The 22,732-nt window shown below is 39.6% G+C and overlaps 1 protein-coding gene across 3 annotated transcripts in view; it reads left to right on the forward strand.

The window, feature by feature from the left end:
• b4galnt4a (beta-1,4-N-acetyl-galactosaminyltransferase 4a) overlaps nucleotides 1-22,732 on the forward strand; it is a 192,130-nt gene that overhangs the window by 72,933 nt on the left and 96,465 nt on the right. For all 3 annotated transcript variants that reach the window (XM_088997298.1, XM_088997301.1, XM_088997300.1), the window contains one exon: nucleotides 6,758-6,870. In XM_088997298.1, the coding sequence (XP_088853424.1) occupies nucleotides 6,758-6,870 (113 nt within the window). The remainder of the gene's footprint in view (nucleotides 1-6,757; nucleotides 6,871-22,732) is intronic.

The raw sequence follows: 22,732 nt of genomic DNA on the forward strand, positions 1-22,732 counted from the left end.
TTGGCAGTGACGTGCGGTGAGGTTCATGGCTGGTGAGGCACTGACGTCATCACAGTCAGATTTACAAACATGAACTCTACAGAGTAGCTTATTCACCATTTGATTGGCAACAGTTAGTGTTTTGTTTAAAATGTCATGTCAGCATTCTTTATATAAACTGTAGCACAGCCTCACCTGCCTCCCTAGACTGCACGTCACTGGCTATTGGGCTGCAATCTTATATATCATATAAATATATCATGATGAGCTTTTTACACACTGCCTTTTAGTCTTGATATAGCACCCAGACATTTGTTAACTCTAATGCGAATGTTATTGATTATTAGATGTGGTCTAAAACAATACTCTATCAGTTTGCATGTGCGTGATGGTGGTGGTGCACCTTCAATGCAATCAGGTCACTCCACTCCACTCCACTATTCAATGTTGAGTGTGCTGTGCCTCGGGGCAGTGCTTGTATATTTGTGTTCAACCAAATAGTTTTTTTCCTTCTTGATATTTGAATCTTCCCTTAAGTGGAAGCTTGAGTGAGTTATTAGTGTTATGCATAACATTGCAAAGGAGCCTTGGGGGGCGTGGGGTGAGGGAGGATGGTGGGACCTCATTTGGCATGACTCACATTACAGCACAAAAAGCCCAGCACACCTTTTATTGCACCCGTCCGCATTAAGCATCTCGTTCTTTGTTTTCGTCCAACTTCCACCACTTGCTTGTGCTTGTTTTGAAATGCTCTCACTTTCCTCATGAGATTGTGTGAACTGTGTGGTCACAGAGAGCTGTGCCCATTCATCAGTGTCACAGCAGCAATCCAATGGCTTCATTACCGCCTGGTTAATGGCACACATCAGTGCAGCTTAGTTGCTATAATTAGCCATCCCTGTTTGGCCAACACTGACTTATGCTGCCCCCTCCACCACCACACTGTCTGTGTTCATGAACCCATGGCTGTTGCACTTACAAGAGCCACTGCACCATTGGGATTGAGTTTCAATTTGATATCTCACATCATATCATTCCAGATTGCTATAAATATGCCTTTCCCATTGTCTAACTTTATGAACTCCTGCGCTGTTAAAAGCAACGTATTGAAAAAGACAGCATGGGGAGAATCAGGAATTCGATGAACATTGAATAATTAGTCATGTAATTGTCATTAATAAAGACGATGGTGTGGGGTTTGGTACGTCTTTCGATTCGGGTCCTTGATTTGACGTTCACACACGTTCTCCCCCTTATAGCCCACTCAAGCTCCTCTGCACCAATCGTATACTATTTTAACGGTCTCCTAGGAATCCATATCAATGCTCCCTGCTGCCTTGTGACAATCTCATGTTATTAAATGCTTAAAGAAAACAACAACAAAAAACACACAACCACGCACATCTTTAATCAGGTTGCAATGGATGAAAGAAACAAAAGTTATTTCATATCAAACAGGAGTGTAGCTTGCTTCAGTCAGATGCAGTCTCAGTCGAGGGCAACAGAAGATCGGCCCTGTCAATAATTGATATTAACATAAAGTAGACTGCTTGTCTTTTTAGACTGAAAGATGCCTCCTCGCACATTTCCAAGATAACTTCACTCCGAAATGGTCACATTGAAAATTGGCCAGCGTGCTCTCACACAAAGCAAATTATCAGGTTGCCATCGGGAACTTCCCACTCGGTTAATTTGCTGCTTAAGACATTAAACACAGCACGACTAATTAGAAGCTTTTAATGATGTCTAAAGTGAGGTGTAATTCTTGGAGGGCCAATGGATTCAGCAGCATCTCTGAAGCAACACTGGGGTCTAACCCAGAAATTCATACCAAAGCCATAAAAGCATTTTGAAGTGAGAAAGACCACAGCTGGAGGAGTGGAACACAATGTGAATGTTCAACAATGACTTTTACCCATTTTGTTGGAGGGTTGTGCATTTTGAATAAACAAAGATTCAGTTAACTATTGATTCTTTATAATGAATGGGAACACATGCCGGGAAGACAATTTGACTAAATTCTCAATGTTCCAGTGGCTGTTGTAAGTGCAACAGTCACACTTTTTTTAAACAGTGTTAATTCAAATATTTTAGTTTGTGTTTTTGTAAACCAAAAAAGTACCAGAAAGAAACATTTAAAATACGGGAATGATAAGCCGTTTTGTTCTGAGTAGTTCTGTCATTAAAATTTGATGACATGGGCAAAGAAATGTTTTCCACCCTATGCACGATAATCTAAAAGCTTTTATAATTTTAGCATTTACAATGCTAAATTGACATTTACATCACTTGATGAAAATCAAGACAAACTTTTCATGGTTATTCAACTTGTAGAATGAAACAACTCTATTCAGCCCCCTAGCTGCGGGAAACATCTTTGATGCTGCCACCGCTGATTTTGGGCTGCGGGACGCAAACAAATTAGGCAGAACAATAGAGAGGAAGCTGCTAAATGATAAGTATTCCACATGGCCTCCTGCTGCTGCCACAATTCGTAGTCGATTGGCTTCTATTAACCTGCCAGTCAGCTATTCATGACTTCATTAATGGTAGCTTGGAGGCTTGAGAAAGTCCCGTCACAGTCCAGCAGTTGGGACAGACTCCTCCGTAGTCACTGAAGTTCAGCACCTCTGGCGGCCGCCTGCACGCTTCAGCTCTGGAATGGCCTGTAAATGGAAATGCCTTGTGAATAACTCAGTACTTTCAGGATGCATGAACTTCAGTGGGTGGCCCAAAAAGAGGCTTACCTTTCTACACTGAGCATGTGGTGCCCTTAATACATTTGGATTCAATTGAGATGGGGGCTTGTATAATAGCACAGACACGTGGAGATAAATCACACCCTAAAATCGAAATAAATATGGCCATGCATCGCAGGGCACAGCTGTCGCAATGCGAGAATACATTACACTTGTACAAACACAGATATTGTATTCTTTTAATTGAAACTTCAATATACTTTCTGTGCCCTTTATACGTCTGTCTATGCTTTTGTTTTTGCTTGCTTGCAGTCTTTTTTTTTCCCTTGAAAAAAGGTAAAACCTCCCATGCATGTTTTAAAAATGTGAACCTGGAGTGCCTGGAAAAAAATCCACACAGGCATGGGAGAACATGTAAACTTCACACAGGAAGGCCAGTGCCGGAGTCCAGCCCGGCACCTCTGCAATGTGGGGCCAACGCGCTAACCAGTCGACCACGGCATTGTCCGCATTTATAATTATCTTTTTCCATAACAGGATCATGCAGGACTTACAAAAATACAGTAAAGTCTCGTTATATCGATATCGGATATATCGATAGTCCCAGTTATATCGATACTATTTCTATGCACGCACGGAGAAAATTACATGCAAACAGGGTCGGATATATCGATAGTCCCGGTTATATCGATATTTTTTCGGACTCCCTTGAATATCGATATAACTTTGCTGCTGTGAAATGTAAATTTCTCCACTGTGAGACTAATAAAGGCATATCCAATCCAATCCAATCCAATAACGAGACTTTACTGTAAATTGCAATTAAAGAACTATCCTTTAATATGCCATCCAAAATATGCCCGGCAACATGGGCATATTTATCGTTAGTCAACAAATTGGCTACTAACACAAGTTTAGCTTTTATCAAAAGCTTTATCCCCACTGTCAGCTAGTCAATTGCTTTGTTTGTAGGTTTTTGAAATTAATATTTAAAAACAGGTTTTGACTAAGGAATAGTTTTAGAAGTTGGAAGCGTCCTGCTGCTTTTAGATTTTTCTTCAACAAAAGATGAAGAATCGGCCAGGTCTGAGATACAGTAAGAGAGAGCCTCCCTTTGATGGAGTTGAGCTTGTTAGGAGCCTTGAGGTCACATTTAAAAACCGTGAACAGTTGGACTACAAATTTGTCGCTTTAAGAACACATCTACTGTTACTTGAGCCCTATTGAAAATTGCTTTTACTGAAAGCTGCCATGACTTTCATTTCCCGGCTTTACTTTTCTGTGAAAGCTTGGCTTTTGTTTTTCCAGGTGACAGTCAGAACACAATATATTGTCACACAATTCGGGAAAATGAGCAGTTTAGAAGGGAAGGCAACTTTGGCATGGCAATTTCCTGTGGCATTCCATTTATGCAGGAAGTTAGTCATATGTTTCAGATCAAATAATAGTTGTGTTTATATGTATGTATGCATGTAGGCATGTAGGTATGGAGGCAGGCAGGCAGGTAGGTAGGTAGATAGATAGATAGATAGATAGATAGATAGATAGATAGATAGATAGATAGATAGATAGATAGATAGATAGATAGATAGATAGATAGATAGATAGATTAAAGTCTCGTTATATCGATATCGGATATATCGATAGTCCCGGTTATATCGATACTATTTCGATGCACGCACGGAGAAAATTACATGCAAACAGGGTCGGATATATCGATAGTCCCGGTTATATCGATATTTTTTCGGACTCCCTTGAATATCGATATAACGAGACTTTACTGTAGCAATATTTTCCGTAAGTTTGGCATTCACTTTCACTGCTTCGCGGATGACACCCAACTCTACCTCTCCAGCAAACCCAACGCCTCTCTTCCACCTTCATCCCTCTCACTTTGCCTCTCAGAAATTAAATCCTGGCTTTCCCATAACTTTCTCAAGCTTAACAGTGACAAAACCGAACTTCTGCTTGTCGGTACCAAATCCACCCTACACAAAACTAACAGTTTCTCTCTCACCATTGACAGTTCAACCGTGTCCCCCTCCACTTAAGTCAAGAGCCTGGGTGTCATCCTCGATAGCTCATTATCTTTTCAGTCCCATATAAATAACATAACTCGGTCTGCTTATTTCCACCTCCGTAATATTAACCGTCTCCGTCCCTCGCTCACCCCTCACACCACTGCTATCCTTATCCACAGTCTCGTCACCTCCCGCATCGATTATTGCAACGCACTTCTCTTCGGTATCAACCAGAAATTTCTCCATAAACTCCAACTCGTCCAAAATTCTTCAGCACCATCACTAGAACCCCCTCCTTTCACCACATCACCCCTGTCCTCCAGTAACTCCACTGGCTACCTGTTAAACATTGTATCGAATTCAAAATACTTTGTTTACATTCAAAGCCATCCATAACCTTGCCCCTCCCTATCTTTCTGACCTGCTTCAAATCTCTGTTCCCTCTCGGTCCCTCAGATCTCACCTCTATGTGCCCTCTGCCCGTCTCACCACGATGGGTTGCAGAGCTTTCAGCCGCTCTGCTCCCAAGCTCTGGAATTCTCTTCCACCCAACATCCGCAATATTGACTCCCTCTCTATTTTCAAGGCTCACCTCAAAACCCACTTGTTTAAAATTGCTTTCAATGTATAGTTCTATCTGCTATTTTATTATGTATCATTTTACTTATGGTTTTATTGTTATGTGCTTTGTTTTATTGTTTTTATTGTAAAGTGTCCTTGGGTGTTTTGAAAGGCGCTTGAAATAAAATGTATTATTATTATAATAGATAGATAGATAGATAGATAGATAGATAGATAGATAGATAGATAGATAGATAGATAGATAGATAGATAGATAGATAGATAGATAGATATGCTATATATATGCTCATACACACGTTTTGGTGAAGTATAATTTCTCAGTGTGCAATATGGGATTTTTTTTTTAAGAAAGAGGGGCGAAAACAATAGGACATGTTTGAAAACAAAATAAAACATCTACATCCATCAATTTTCTCTACCACTTATCCAGGTCAGAGTTGTGGCGGGCTGGCGCCGCTACGCGTTGCCAATGAGCAGAAGGCACAGTACAACTTGGACTATTCGCGAGTCTGTGCCAGGGCAGATACAGGGACAGAAAACTTTACACTCACAGTCACTCACAGTGAATGGTGTGAGAAAATTGTGGAATATAATTCTACTCTTCCACTAATCCCACTTTTCCTGTTGCACATCTTTTTTCACTTTTTGCTATGATACAATGGTAAAATTTCGAGTCAACAGATATGGTCCTGAATCAACCTGGTGGGGGTCTGCACTTGATCAGTTGTCACTTTGAATCGTTGACATTCACACAACTTCTACCGATTCACTCTATTCAGACTCTTTGTGAAGGGGGCATATTGGAAAACCTTTAGCTCTCATTATGTTTGAGAGCCACCCACTCTCCCCATCCTGTCTTTATTCACAATCTGTTCCCTGTTCTGTGCCTGTGTATGCAAGCATGTGTAAGTGTACTACAGTAAAGTCTCGTTATATCGATATCGGATATATCGATAGTCCCGGTTATATCGATACTATTTCTATGCACGCACTGAGAAAATTACATACAAACAGGGTCGGATATATCGATAGTCCCGGTTATATCGATATTTTTTCGGACTCCCTTGAATATCGATATAACGAGACTTTACTGTATATTCAATTGTGTCTCACTGGAGCCTCCCAAGCCCCAACAGACAATGAACCGCTCTGTGCAATGCATCCCACCATGTCAGAGAGCCCCATACAGGCAACCACCTGCAACCCATGCCTGCTCTGAAGGCACCGCATTTTATTGCACCCCATCTGAATAGTATTGTCAACCAAATGAGATCAAATTGAGTGTGCCTTATAGTGCGGAAAATACGGTACTTGAAAGTATTATTAGTCAGAAAAATGATTCTGATGAAGACAAGAATCAGGATTACACTTTATCTTCACGATCATCATCATTACTGATGATTAAAAGGGGGCCGATGATGACAGTGGCCATGCTTTCCAGGTTTTTGAGCAGTGCCCATGTTTTTATTTGTCTAGATATGGAGAGACAGACAGAGGGCTCAGACACCAGCCGCAAGAGGGACACTCGCTCTTCAACTAGCCACCACAAGAGCGAGGACACCAGCGACAGTCGGGAGGATGAAGCAGTGGTGAGTCTCACTTGTATGCAATTGCTTGTGTTTTTTTCTGTTAACTGTCAGCCGGGATAGTGTCTCGCTCACCAACAACCCCGATTAGAATAAATGGTCCAATGTAACTTGATTCATGAGGAAAGGGCACATTTTGGTAGTATTTATCCATTTATCCTTTTTCTGTACTGCCTATCTTATTCAGAGTCATGAGGAAATTGGAGCCTATCCCAGCTGGCTTTTGGCAAAAGGAATGTGAGACCCACAACTCTTCACCAGTTGTGTATTTAGCATAAAATGCATCATGTAAATAAAAAAAATGAAAGCCTTCAATAAGTCTAACATGCTGGTTTTGGGAATGTGGGTGTGAGCCAGTGTAGCCTACAAGCACAGGGGTAACATCCAAATTAAACTTGGCATGATCAAAATAAATAACACAAATACTATCGCTCGTTGTTGCTGAAAAATATTTGGTGGGATTTTTTTTGGACGGAAATAAAACATTTCAAAAAAATTTCACCAGTCTAAAATAAAAACTATACTAATGCATTTCCATATTTTCCGATGTATAAGGCACACCCAAAAGCCTTGATTGTCTTCCAAGGATTAACCTGCACCTTATACACAGGTACACCTTATATGTGAAGTAATATTGATCCACAACAGGTCTAGCAACTACTGGCAGAGGCCGGCCTCTGTAGAAGAAGTAGTGCGTAACCCCAGCATCTACTGTAGCACTTTATAATGTGGTGTGCCTGACATTTAACTTTATTTATTGATATATTATATTTGGAACACTTTTTTATACATTGAAGATGTATAAAATATATTTATACTCCGGTGCGGCTTATATATGGAAACTGTTTGAAAATACACCATTCATTGGAGGTACGCCTTATACACTGGTGCGCCTTATATACCGGAAAATACAGTACTTTATAATTGAATGCTCAAAGGCATGGAGGTAGAACTTCGGTCTGCCAATGCTGTCAATGCCAATGCACTTCCTCGACACGAGAGGCCGAAAACGGTACATTAGCTTTTCAGACTCATGTGCATAACACTCATATAGAATGACCCCGGAGTGAACAAGGTTGTGTGTGCGATCATGGTTTATTTGGCGTAGCCAATCCATTACTTTATTGATAGTTTGGGTAAATTATATCAGGACAGCCCATCACCAATTTTGAGTCAAGCGGAAAGTCGCATGCAAACTGCAGCCATTAAATCCAGAATAGAGTTAAACCCCAACCCTAAAAACGATGCTGCCGATGTACTACCCACTTGACTTGATTTACTGCTCACATGATAATAGAGCAAGTAATGGAGAATGATGTTATTCATCTTTAATTAAGACTTGTCATATTCACACATTGAAGTGTCATATTTTCAAATGGAATTCAGTGTCAAGATTGAAAAAAAAACTTCATTTGTCTCACAATGGAGAAATCCTCACATTATTCAATGTAATACACTAGCGGTGTCCAACGTCGGTCCTCGAGGGCCGCCGTCCTGCCTGTTTTCCAGCTCTCCCAGGAGCAACGGACCTGATTCAAATCATCAGGACCATTTTGATGCTGCTTCAGAGCTGGCTGATGAGCTGATCATTTGAATCAGGTGTGTTGCTCCTGGGAGAGCTGGAAAACAGGCAGGACAGCGGGCCTCGAGGACCGACTTTGGACACCCCTGTAATACACCATACATATTCCCCGTCTTGACACTCACTGAGTGTTTCGTTGTTTCTTAAATGTATTATCCCCGGCAGAAAAAACATTTTGCTTCTCCTTTCCGTTTGTCTTAAACTTAAAAACTAGAAGTACAACACGGTCCATCCTTCCCTCCATTTTCTTTCTTGCTTGTCCTCATTAAGGTAGAGCCTATCCCAGCTGACTTTGGGTCAGCAGTCGGGATAACGGCAGATGCAAAGTACGACACACTTTAAGCCAAGTTGCTTGGCCATGAAGAAGGCGATTTGTTCAAATTCCTTCGTTTTGTCAACCTCGTCTCTGCTAATGAGTCCAGAGGGGGCTCTGATTTAACAGTTAGCTCAGGGGTCGGGAACCTTTTTGACTAAGAGAGCCATAAAAGTAAAATATTTATAAATGTTTTTCAGTGAGAGCCACACGCACGCACTAGTTGGGCTCATTTAAAGCGGCGTTTACCTGTTTCAACATGACGGCCACTATCATCCAATCAAAATGGCGCTTTCGGCCATTCTAGGTCAGTGTCATCCAATCAAAATTGCGCTTTCCACCAACTGCAGCCCCAACGGGAAATGAACGGCGAAAAAAACGACAATATGTATTTAGTTTTATCGGCGAGCCATATGCAATCATCAAAAGAGCCATATATGGCTCGCGAGCCATAGGTTCCTGACCCCTGAGTTAGCTGCTGAGTACAGGATGCCCTGCAATTGACAAAGTGCTCCAGGGTGTCATCGTCCAAATTAACCAAATGCAACACCACATTTTATGGCCGGAAAAAAAACAGTAGTGTACACCATTCAAGCTGAATGCCAAATGCTGACGATGTTTCATTTCGTGAAATGTATCAGTCTTCAAAATCAATTTGAATGAACAAGAACGGAAAAGTGTTGAAGAGATTACAGCCATGAAGGGAATATGGGATACTTGGGAGCGGAGCGTTAAATCTGGCTGATAGCACTCTGGTTTTGCCTCAATGACGGCCAAATGGATAGCGACATTCAGAATGAGTCAGTTTCGTGTGACCCAGCTGAGAATTTTTTTCTGCGCTGATAGATTTGTGCTGAAGTCAGTAAAATGTACCAGAAAACCAATGGATATTGGTATATTATCCATCAATGGATATTACTATTTAATAATTTGAAATGTGTCACTTTGTCATTTGTTCCCTCAATGGCTTGCTCAGATAATGATTACCACAGTGCTCTTTTTTAGGTTTTACACAATACACAACTACGACACATGTTCGGCGAAAGGAGTGTTGTTTTTTATGACTGAACAAAGTCGGCTCTGCCTTTTGAATATACATAGAGTTGGCTACGTTTGACTGTGTGTCACATCTCACTGCTTGCCCTGCGTCAGCAAAGTTAAATGTCGCTGCATTCCCAAGGTACCGTTTGACTACATTACACCGATTTTAGCACCTGTGAGCTAAATTGTTCCAAAATGCGATTCATACGCATCTCAAGTTCCACACTCTCCTAACTTCTGTTGTTCATTCTTTTGTTTGACAACTAAGGATTTTAAAATGACTTCATGACATGGTATAAAATCGCCCGTAATGATTATAGTGACCAACATTTTTGCAGTTATGAGTATTAGGTCAGTATTGTTTGAAAAAAATATGGCATTAACCACATTAACCTATAGCATGCCGATTCCTGGCATTTGAACGCACACGCACATACACATACACATACACACACACACACACACACACGCACACGCACAGACACACACACACACGCACACACATACACGCAGATGCAGACACATGCACACACGCAGACACACGCACACACACATGCGCGCACACACACACACACGCGCACACAAAGTCATGACACCCTTTTTCATGCATTCTCTGCACGCAGTTTGAAACAAAATGACATTAACCACATTAACCTATAGCATGCCGATTCCTGGCATTTGAACGCACACGCACGCACACACACACACACACACACACACATATACACACACAGTCATGATGCCGCCCTTTTTCATGCATTCTTCCTGGGACTCTTATCTGGCACTGTTCTTGCAATTTCTGATGACAAGAGTTTGACTGTAGAAGTGATTATTGGAATTTAAATTGAACAATTTACCATGAGAATATTTCAATTGAATCGACCATGACCCGCATCTCATACATAGCTTTGTCTTGCCACGATAAGCGACAACATTTACCTTTCTTAATGTGCCTGCGTATTATTTGTTTGTTGACCCTAAAAACCTGCAACCACAAATGTTTAGAATCTTAATGTGCATGTGCTTACTTGACCTATGACCTATGATGGCATATGTTACAGTGATCTCTTGTTGGCAGCTCACACAGCAATATCAGGATGAAACTAACTATTAGAGTATTCCGGTGAGAGAAGTCCATTTTTTTCCAAATGTCACTGCCAAAGGTCAAAGCTGTTCACATTCTGGGGCCTGAATGTCAGACATCAATTGTGTGTGAATGTGTGCATGTGTTTGTCTCTAAGGAAGTGAGAGGCACAACGTGAGGAATTATTCAGTGTGTTTAATGTACTGATATCTGGGGCAGGGGGACGACGCCTCCTCTTCCCTATTTGCCTGCTCTGTTAAATGTCTCTTGTTTGCTACACTAATAACTCATGTTCGACATTTTACGCAGCGGGATTGTGGTAGCATGCATTGAAATCCGAAAACGCCCCTGTTTCCACACATTTCGACTTACGGCGTTTGGTTGGAACAGAACTCGGTCGTAAGTCGGATGTTACCTCTATGCTTATTCACTAGGAATTCTGCAGGGTTCTAGTGTATGCTATAATTTCTGTGCAGATCCAGCCAAGGAAACTCAACAATAACAGAAACACAGCATAAAGTCAGACACTTGTTATCTCCTGAGCAGTGAATCCTTGGGAGTGTTTGCAAATGCAAGCAAATGTTGTTTTTTCGTCAGGGTTGAGTAAAGTTTGCAAAAGGTTGCAAAGACGGACGGACATTAGCTACTTGTTGAAAGACTTGCGAGCATTCGCCGCTCTGTGAGATACCATCTTTACCAAATAATAATAATAATAATAATAATAATAATAATAATAATAATAATAATAATAATAATAATAAATAATAATAAAAATAATAATAATAATAATAATAATGTCACACCGCTGCTTAATCCCAGGATCATTTTAGTCTTTTTTTTCATTTTTTATTATGTTTTATTGTATTTTTTTCCTCAAAAAAACCTTTTCAAATTCCCAGTCCGCACAATAAAATGCACAATCATTCCCTCTCATTATAACTTTTAACTTTCTCAGTGTTGTGTTTCATTTTTCCAATCCTGATTTAATTTGTTTGAAAACCTGATTGAATAAATACAAAGAGAAAAAAACTGCAACTTAATGAACCTTGAGATATTTATGTACTTGTTTTCCTTTGAATTGAAAGTTGTGGCACGGCGTAACATTGAGGTCACCTCATAAGGTCCGTGAAAACGCTTGGTTGGAGCTGTCATTGAAATAAGTGAAGGAATAATCACATTTGCTCCCACTGAGATGAGTGTCTGAATAGTTTACACAGCAACCATGCAAACATGGCCTGATGTTAATTTTAGTGATGCTAATTTTAGTGTCACCAAGAAGGTCCTCCTTTTACCCTGAACAAGCCCTGTGTTGGTTTGAGTTAGCCATGTTATTATACCCACAGTATGTCAGTGACTTCCTCAATAGCATAATTCAATTGAAATTATTTGACAATATTATGATATACGAACAAAATAAAATCCTTCTGTGGAAGTGTTTTTTGAAACATCTTTTCCCCTTCACGTGTCTCAAGTTCTTCAGTAGCTTTGAAACTAAGACGTTCCTAGGATGCTCTTGCATACAATGCCACATTTTTAAGGGTAAGACAAAACCGTTTCAGACTCACTGCAAGGTATGGATATTGATTTATTATTCACATAGTCATCAGGTAAGGTCAATATCGAATATGACGGTGCCACATTTTGAGTTAGAATTTATATGAGGTTAATGTGTGGAAACAATGGATGGATACATTTTAGTTAGCTATTTCATATCAAAGTGTAAAAATGTAGTCTATTTTAGATGTTTTGTTTCTCTTAATTCCATTCTCTTTATACATTGGTTGGATCTCGTGTAGGTGGGAGCTGTTTTCAGTGTTCTTATCTGCCTTGTAGTTGACATCTGTTGCAACTAATTTTAGTGTGATTATTTTTTACATTTTGATTCATACTCACAAAGATGGTGCTCTTGAGATCCTGGTCGCCCTCAGGGATTTCATGATGATCCTCCGGCCAGTTTTTAAAATACGTTGTAGCTTACTCTTACATTGTCGTCATACATGTTGTCCAAATCCAATTCCAAACAGGTCTCGTCTTTGTCTTAAACATTAATTAAAAACTGTGACAATGATTTGCAAATTATATTCAACTCCCATTTAATTGATAACATTACAAAAATCGTCGACTTAATGTTTAAACTGAAAATAAAATAGTCATGTTTATGACTGTGTTACATCATGTTTTCTTTTAAAAGCATTTAATAAACATTATGGAACTGAAGACACTAATTATTGAAGCAATATCGGTGGAATTCTAATGTTGCTTGTTGTAAAGCCTCTGCTGTTCAACAGCCCGTCGTCTCCGTTTTCAGGAGTAACGATGCCTTTGCAAATACATAAATTACCCAACCCACTAAGAAAGGCCCATAATATCGCTGAGACTTGCTTTTGAACTTTGCACTCATGCAGTTTGTGGGAGGTATCAACAATAATACATCTGCATTCCGGAGAAATCTTTTCCTATTTGTCACAGGGGGCACATCGCCCAATATTTCCAAAATGTTCCAAAACTATTTTCCAAAATAATTTGAAATGTGGACTATTACATGCCCCCTTGTCTCTTTTCATCAGTTCATCCTCAATAAGCTCCAGCCCAGAGAAGAAAAAAATGAACGAATAAGAATAAGAGAGCCTTTAATAGTCCCACAAAGGTGAAATTTGCTTCACCCGTCTCTCAATAGACAGACATTTTAATGATTGTGGTAATTTTACAGTGGGACATATCACTTTGTTAACCTCCAGTTGCTTTCAGAGCTGTAAATACGACCAGAATATATGGCCTTGCTTGCAGTTTATGGGAGATGGGAGCTAGCAGGAGTCTGTGACACACCCTGAGCCTGACGAGGGGCAGCCAACCCGAACTGATTAGTAAATAAACACACAATGTACCCTTGATACACTGCTAGGTTACAGAATTGGCATGATAATGTACAGTAATTGTGTGTCTTTGTTTTGTCATATTGTCTCTATGCTGCCATATTATTTGTTGTTTAGTTTTTTTTTGTTTGACTTCAAGACGGCGCCGCGAGAGTGGCTGCCTTTCCAGCAGCTCATGTATTTTGTTTTTCTACTTTCATTCCTTTCATCACTTTGCTGCTGTGAAATGTAAATTTCTCCACTGTGAGACTAATAAAGGCATATCCAATCCAATCCAATCCAAATGACCCTCGGGATGAGCAACAGGACACATACCTGCCAGTATCATGTCCATTTTGCATTTTAAATATTGCCATAAAAATCAGTTTAGTGGCAGTGACTCTTCTCTTCCCCGCTGTTTGGATGATTGGATCTGCAGCCAGCGAAGTGGAAATGGATGTCCCATGAGGCGTTTGGTCCGTCAGCCCAACTGCCCCCGCTGTGGATGTCTGAGTCGATCTTGCACACGATTTGCCTGCCAATTTCAGAATCAGAATCAGAATCAGAATACCTTTATTCGTCCCGCAATGGGGAAATTTGCAATTTTCCCTCGTTTGCAGTATCACTTGTCTTTTACCAAAGCGATTGGATTGTTTATTTATTTGTTTAACTTCAATGATGGACCACAGTGCAATTTTGCTCAATAGCCACCCAACAAACACCACTTGTCTCATTTTGTCACACAATTACAATCATTCCTTGAACGTTTCATCCAATTCAATCAAACACATTAACCGAAAACTGCTGTGAGCTCAAATGAAAGGAGCCAAAAGAAATACAACTGTGAATAAATAGATTTGAAAATAAGGCATTGGAAACGCTAATTCTAAGAACACTGGTCCAATGTGTCACTCAAAGGCATTGTTTGGGCCCTTTGTCACTTGAATACTGTGATTTTTAAACATTTTCCCACCTGTCACTCACAAGTTCTGACAATCTATGATTCATTTTCCCCGCTAACTGCGATGCAGTTTGTGAGAGGTATCAACAATAATATGTCTGCATTCAAGTTCAGCAGAGTTAAAGTGCTAGTAAAAAATACATTGTTGTTCTTCTAAGAATTCACTCATGACCAAGTTTGGATGGCCTCATCTTCATGGGAGAAGTTAACAAGCTGAGCGCTTATCATCATGAATTGCATTGAATGGGGAAACTAAGGAACACATGAGTGTTGGTGTATATTTAGATTTTGCACATGTTTTATTGTGCATTACTGATTGGAGTAGTGAGTTGTTGCCTCTGGATTAAGTGCAGAAGTGCTGTATGAGTACAGCTGCCTTTTAGCATTTGTCTTATGTTTACACTTAAAGAAAATGGAAATGGGAATTAATGTCGTATAATTAAACTTCAAAGAGTGGATGTAACCATCAAGCAGGGAGTTCTTCCTCACCACTTTTCAAGCTCTGGGGTGTTTACAGCTCTGTCATATGAGGCTGTTGAAGGATTCACTCTAGAATTGGTATTCCTCTGGGTATTGCTTTACTTTCAAACATACAATCACCTCTCAGGCATTTCATAAGCAGGAAGTGGGTCCGTAGAGACCAGGGGTTCACGTTGCAGGTTAGGCTATGCTTCAGTGGTGTTTTGCATTATGCTCTCATGCCACGCGTCTAGGTTTAAGCCCATTCTACGGTCTGTGTAACTGCACTTGTATACCGAATTTACATCTTCAGGTAAACCACAGACACACTTCATATGTATCCTAAATTTATTATGTTGCTTACATGTATCTTTATGTGAGCAGATTAAATGTTGAATGGGACAGTGATGAGATGAGACGAGAGATGAGATAACAGTTATTTGTCTCACATTGGAAAAAAAAATCATCTTTCACAGCAAGTTATGAAATGAAGAGAAAATGAAAAGGAATAAGTAAAAAAAGAAAATCTAGATGCTGTGTAAAGGCCGCCACTTTTGCAGCACCATCTTGAAGTCAAAACAACAACAAAAGAACAAATAATATGATATACATGTCAATTTGTATGGTTTCGGCATAATTTGTACAAGTGAGAACTGATTTTTAAATATATACGGCGTACATTCAAAATCTACGTTTTCCGTCCATTACATTTTTTTTTGTTTTGATTTCGTCACCGTTGCAGCAACAAGACAATGCACCAAATTGGTCTGTAGCCATTTAATCATGAGAATCTCTGGGTGCTGTTACACACCTATCAATGAACTATCATCAGATTCTGTGACAAAAGCAGAGAATGTTGCTGATTACTTCTCAGAATTAACAAAACAAATGTTTCCTGACTTGAAAATTGCATCAGTAAGTTAACTTTATCAATTGACCTTTTTACTTTTGTTTACCAAATTATTGTTAATTATGTGCCCTGTAATTTTACTCAAGCTTACTGTGCAAATAGGTCAGTCGTTAGTCAGGAATGTAGGAAAAATCAGTGGGGACACAGGGAGTGGTCCTCTGCTCCCCTCAACCTGAGAGTAGGGACCTATCATAGCTGTGTCCAGCGCCGCCATGTCTGGACATTAGGGATATATAAATAGGGCCGATATGACCAGTCAGACTTTAGTTCGCTGACGAAGCCTCTTGGATAGGAGGCGAAACGTCCAAAACCTTTAAATTTGTACAGATGACGGCTGAAGAAACCTTCTCATCTCCACAATAAATACTTGGTTCACTGATTTGCTTTGATTGAACAAATAAAACACATTGATAAAGCCTAAATTTCAGTTTTGTGTTCATTATCGGAATTGGTGAATTGTGATTTCCTTGAATTAGAAGTGCTCTTCTCTCTCTACACAATTGATTGCACCTCAACACACCCAGTCGTCAAACTTATTAGGTTTACAGACGACACCACCGTCATTGGTCTCAGTAAAAATGGTGACGAGTCTGTGTACCAACAAGTAATGGAGCAGCTGGAGCTCTGGTGCAGCCAATATAACCTCGAGGTGAACATGCTCAAGACTCAAGAAGATTGCGGACTTCAGGAAACCGCAGCTGCCCCTCACACGATCTAACTGCTCTGTCTTCTCGGGATGTCCTCCAGCAAGAGGAAGCAAGTCATGGAGATTGAGAATGTCACAGGTGTTCCTCAGCTGTATATTGGACTGCAGGGAGTGTTTTGGATATGTGACTTTGCAACTGCGTTACACCAGGGACACAAGGGACATGGACACACGCTCGCAGGAGGTGCAGCTGCACATAGACATGGCATACAGTCATTTTCAGGGGTCATCTGGATCGGCATGTGGCAAGGCCTTGCCAACTGAAAGAGAAGGAAGTTTGGTAGCAGCAGCTGTGTCTATGAAAGATTGAGACTTGGGTTGACCAGGACCAAAGATGATCGTACCCATCTGCAGCTCAGCATCGCAGATATGGTGTGGAATGTGGAGATTCTCTGCTCCAGTTCAGCAATCTTCTCAGTATGGCAAGTTTAGCTGCCGCAGCCAGACAGAGCTGCAACAGGACCCATATATATATATATATATATATATATATATATATATATATATATATATATATATATATATATATATATATATATATATATATATATATACAGTAAAGTCTCGTTATATCGATATCGGATATATCGATAGTCCCGGTTATATCGATACTATTTCTATGCACGCACGGAGAAAATTGCATGCAAACAGGGTCGGATATATCGATAGTCCCGGTTATATCGATATTTTTTCGGACTCCCTTGAATATTGATATAACGAGACTTTACTGAATATATATATATATATATATATATAATAGCCATATTTTAAATGGATACTGTACTGTAAGTGACTTGTCTCCACGCTTGACAACCCACGCGGCACGATTGTGCCTATAGATTTAGAAGGTATACCATTTCCCCATATTGACTTTTTATTGCATGTCCTTGGCGCTTTCTCACAGCATCTCAAGCCTTACAAGCCTCATGTGCAAACAAACAATACAGACCAATACATAAATAAACACACAGAAAACGGTATGGAAACGTGAACCATTGAAACCCCGCAAATGAGCATCTTTCTCGCACCATAGGAAAGTAGTATAACATAACAGCGTGGTTTGTCAGCTGGTCCTAATTGTTAATTGTTGGTTGGGTATTTCTCCATAAAGGTCAGCATATCCTTTCAAGAAATGTGCTTTATTCCTCAGTATATGATTTCTTTCCAGGTACACCTCTGTTTTTTAGTAGCAGATTGAGTGATTATTAGGTGACATTTAAAAACCGAAAAGGTTTAAGATGAGTGGCAGCTAATGTGTTTGCTTGCTGCTCTCCGTCACACCCCATCACTCGTAATCAGCCCGGATTGAAAGCAGAAGCCTCACCCAGATGGCGAGCGGCTGCTGCTTATTTCACTTTGTTTTGAAACGCCCAGCAAACTGAGTCCTGCGCATTGTTATCCTTCCTCTCCTGTTATCCTGTACTCCTGTATCCCTCCATGCCGTTTCTCCTACTAATTCTACGGGTAAGCTTACGTAGAATTACGTTATGATTAAAGGCAACTTCATCCAATCTCTCTTCAAGTGTGTTTGTCAGGCTATGCCAAGACTCTTCTTAGAAAATGCAATTACTTTGTCAAAATACTGCCATCTTGTATGAAACTTTCTCGATCCAAAAATTAATGTGATGATGGCTGTGTTTTGCTTGCAACACTACAAAAAACATCCTCCTATATATCTATTTTGTTTTATTTACCTGCCTTAACCTTCCACTCAGCGAGTCCATCACAACAAATCTTTGTAAAAATCTTCAGGAAATTACTGTATTTGGACAAAGTGTCTTGAAAGCATTAATATTTAGTATAGTACAACAACAAAAACTAATCCTGGCTTGATTGATCATGATGTCATCAAACATCTCGCAAGTAGAAATTAATAAGTCCCACCATGTTGACTAAAGTATAGCTTGTTTGTTGCATAAACATGATTATCATGGTTATTTAAAAGACAACCGACGTCTCCGGACAAGTTGTTTCCATAATTTGTAAAATTGCTTCAAATGACTTTGACTGAGTGTAATTTACAAAGATTCCACTGCATATAGCTATATTTTACGTTTTAAGACTCATGCAGAATATTCCGGAAGTCTTGTTTTTGAGTTGGTGACCACTCCTCACCCTACGTCACTGAAGGACCGCCCCTTAGCGAGAAAGGACATACCTTGCATCACCTCAATCCATTTTGCGGTACCTTGTTTGGTCTGAAAACTTCGTGTTGATCCGTGTTGATGGCGAAATTAGAAGGAAAACACAAATTACGCAATGGTGAATCGTTGTATGTTACACGAGACAACTACAGTAAAGTCTCGTTATATCGATATTCTCGGGAGTCCGAAAAAATATCGATATAACCGGAACTATCGATATATCCGACCCTGCGCGCATGTAATTTTCTCCTTGCGTTCATAGAAATAGTATCGTAATAAGCGGTACTATCGATATAACCGATGTCGATATAACGAGACTTTACTGTATTAGATATTCGCTGACAAAAATACCAAGGTGAAAAATCAACCAATTTCCAACGGTGCTCTGACACCATCTTCTGCATTTTCTGTGACGCTACACAACCAGTCTTGATCACTCAAAATGACCGGAAGACCTTCTTTAATAGATTGCAAACATTTATACTTTCCTCTTGAATCACATTCATAACTAGATACGTAACAAGAAAGCATATTCTCTGAATCTGAAGCCATTGGTTTGATTCTCGAGCAATGCAAGACGTCTTGGCGTGACGTCACGAACTGGGGGCGGGACTTTCTGAAAATGCCGAATTCACAGCTCAATTTTTTGCAGATTTTGGACACTAAGTCATTTTTATTGGTGTTTTGCATTTGACTAAAAATATCAGCCTGCATGTTTTGGGTATTTTAGATGCTATAAAATGTTTTTCTGATGTCAGTTAGGAAACAAAAAAGTGATGTCGGTTGTCCTTTAAATTAAATGTGCCTGATGAAATGTTTTCCTCCCCTCAATTAATCAAATCCCATTTCAAAGATCTCACTGGCAATCGCCCTGAATCATTAAATGGATAAGTACCATAAGAACACCATTTGAGAAGAAAAAAGTTTTAATTTTGTCCATAGTTAATTTGATAACCTCAGTATTTTTCATGTGCATCTAGGGAAACGTAGCAGCCCTTTCAGAAGGTGAAAAAAATGTCATCAAAAAAATTACCTCTGAGTCCATTGTTCCAAATGCAAATACTTATTGATCATAATAGTAGAAGCATCGATGAAAATGTTTCTTCAGTCGTCAGCTGTACTTCTTTGAAGGTGTGGGAAGTTTCACTCCTCATTCGAAGAGCTTCGTCAGCGAACTAAAGTTGTGTTGGTAACTCTGGCCTTATATCTATCCCAAATGAGCCGGACTGGCGGTGCAAGACCTCTTCCCTGAAAAGTCCCTGCTCGAAGGTCGGGGGAGCAGTAGACCATTCCCTGAAGCTAAACTGATTACTTCTTTTGTTTGTCTCATTACCTGTAATGTCTATACCTGGCCCTGATTGCCCCATTAGTACTGGTATCACTTGATTAGCATGACTAAGCCTATGTGGTAACGACCTAAGAACACTGCTGTACGCACGGTCTAAATTAAACCTTAAACCACCATGGCGATTTAGTGAAGGGTTTTCCTGTTTGACAAAAAAAATGCTTCTTTTACTCCCCTTTCAAATCATCTATTTTTCTTTGGCTTTTAAGATTTTAACCTCACTGTGGTCAAATGAGTGGTTGCGAGCTTTTAAGTGCCGATGTACTGCAGATTAAGGCCCACAAGTATTGTCCCTGCGATGCTGATCTTCTTTTTTTTGAGCATTTGTTTAGTTTTCCCAATGTATTGCTCTTTACAATCTTCATTTTTACAATGTACAGAATAAACTACATTACTTTATTTTTCATTTGGCGGCCTATCTTTCGGATGCAGTAATTTTTGTGTGAAAGTGTTTATTGGTTGGAAATAAGTAGGAATTTTGTGTTGCCATTGGACCTTTTTTAGTTTTTCAGGAACCCTTGCAATGTAAGGCTTTTCCTTTCCTTTTTACTTCTTCAGGATTTTTGGTTTCTTTCTCTATTCTTTTGTTTTCACATTTGTTAAAAGACCACTGAGTGTAAACACAGTTTGTGAGTACTCTCCTGACATGTTTTGATTCCTTTTCCTTACCTTCAACCCTTGTTTGTATTTGTAATTATATTTGTAACAAATTTGTATTTGCAACAAGTGTGTCATTGTATTTGTAACAGGGAATAGTCTATTTCTCCCCAAACCTTAGAGCATGGACCTATCAGAATTGAGGTCTGGCACCGCCACCTCTGTCCATTAGGGATATACAGTATACAGGGCCAGAGTTACCAGCACAACTTTAGTTCACTGTTGAAGCTCTTCGAATGAGGAGCAAAAGTGAAGCTGAAGAAGCTGAAGAAACCTTTTCATTGATGGACCACTCCTGTACTGAGAGCCTACACAGACAAATAGTAGAGGCAGCGATTGATTTTTTTTGAACATCAGAATTTGTTTTTTTTATTTGTTATTTATATTCTGTAAACACAAACAATCAAAACAAATGGGAAAAAAATCTCAAACAACTAAAGATTGATTATGACCTACATCCATGAAAGCAAGCCATTCTTGAGTGCACCCCCGCATATGCATTCATTTGCCTTTGTTCCAGGGCTTGGTTGTTTTTGGTAGACATCTCCACATTCCAAGAAAACAATTTTTAACCCTCATATTATGTTTAAAAAAATCTTGATTATGTTGTGGATCTTTTTTACCCGTATGGAAAAATCCACACAAAACGGTCAAATAATTCGCTTGTGTTTCTGAAACGTTATAAACATACTTGAAAAGAGAGACAACATATTTTCTATTCCACTGGAGTATTTTAGAACTGTTTTAAAGAAAGGAAAAAGAAAGGATATCCAGTGCTTTAGTCAACACAAAAACGGAAACGGGTAACATTGACCCATAACATAATATGAGTGTTAAAGATGACTATGAACCATGTAGCACGGAATTCATTTTCTAGACTGTTGCAATGAAATTGTGACAGTTTGAGTCATTCTTCTCGACATCATGAGACTATGATAGGATGAAAGTCTTGCCAAGGGGGAAAAAAGGTATTGTTCTATTTTAGCCATATATTGCCATTATATGCCCATCTTATTTCCAATTATTCAGTTTAACTCATTAATTGCCAGACGATGTGCAAAATTGTGTCCACTCCAGTGCCAGGGTTTTTGTCATTTGCACTCAAATTGCAGAACCTACTGAATATTGAGTTTCAGGACGAAAAATATACATTAAATGCAGCGATGAGAAGGTTTCTTCAGCCGCCATCTGTACAAAAACCTTCTCATCGATGGACCACTCCTGTACGACTGAGAGCTTACACAGACATATTAAATGCAGCGTAAGAAACCTTAGACTCCCTTCTTTCATCAGAAAAAAAAAGTTTATGTTGAGTTTATTTGGCTCTAGAGTTATCTGCAATGGAAAGGGTGAGGGCTGTACAAAAGGAAAATGCTGCCCCCTCGTGGGAAGAAAAAGCATTTCCATAGGTCTGACCACAGCTTGATTCGCACCCCCCACCTACAAGAAGAAAAAAAAGAACACATTCTGGAATGGTGTTCCACGTCATGATTTTCAACTGCCGAATAAATTCGGGAATGGCAATAAATGAGTTAACTATGATATGTTCACTTATTTTTTAAAAGTTTTTGTATCTGTTTTTTTCGCTTTTGATTTATGAAGGCACCCGGCTCATTTTGTCAAAATTGACGTTATGATAGTTGAGCTTTATCCCCACTAGTATTGAATTTCACACAAAAAAAATCAGGAACCATTTTCTTGTTGTTTGGCATGAAAATGTCATTGTATCTTAATTTGTAGAGAACAGCATAATTTGGTGGCAATTTCCAAACCTCCATGTCTATGGGACCCAATGAAAAACTTGCCCACAC

Source organism: Hippocampus bargibanti, linkage group LG05 (genome assembly GCF_051943395.1).
Source record: "Hippocampus bargibanti isolate YZ-2025 linkage group LG05, ASM5194339v1, whole genome shotgun sequence".
Lineage (NCBI taxonomy): Eukaryota > Metazoa > Chordata > Actinopteri > Syngnathiformes > Syngnathidae > Hippocampus > Hippocampus bargibanti.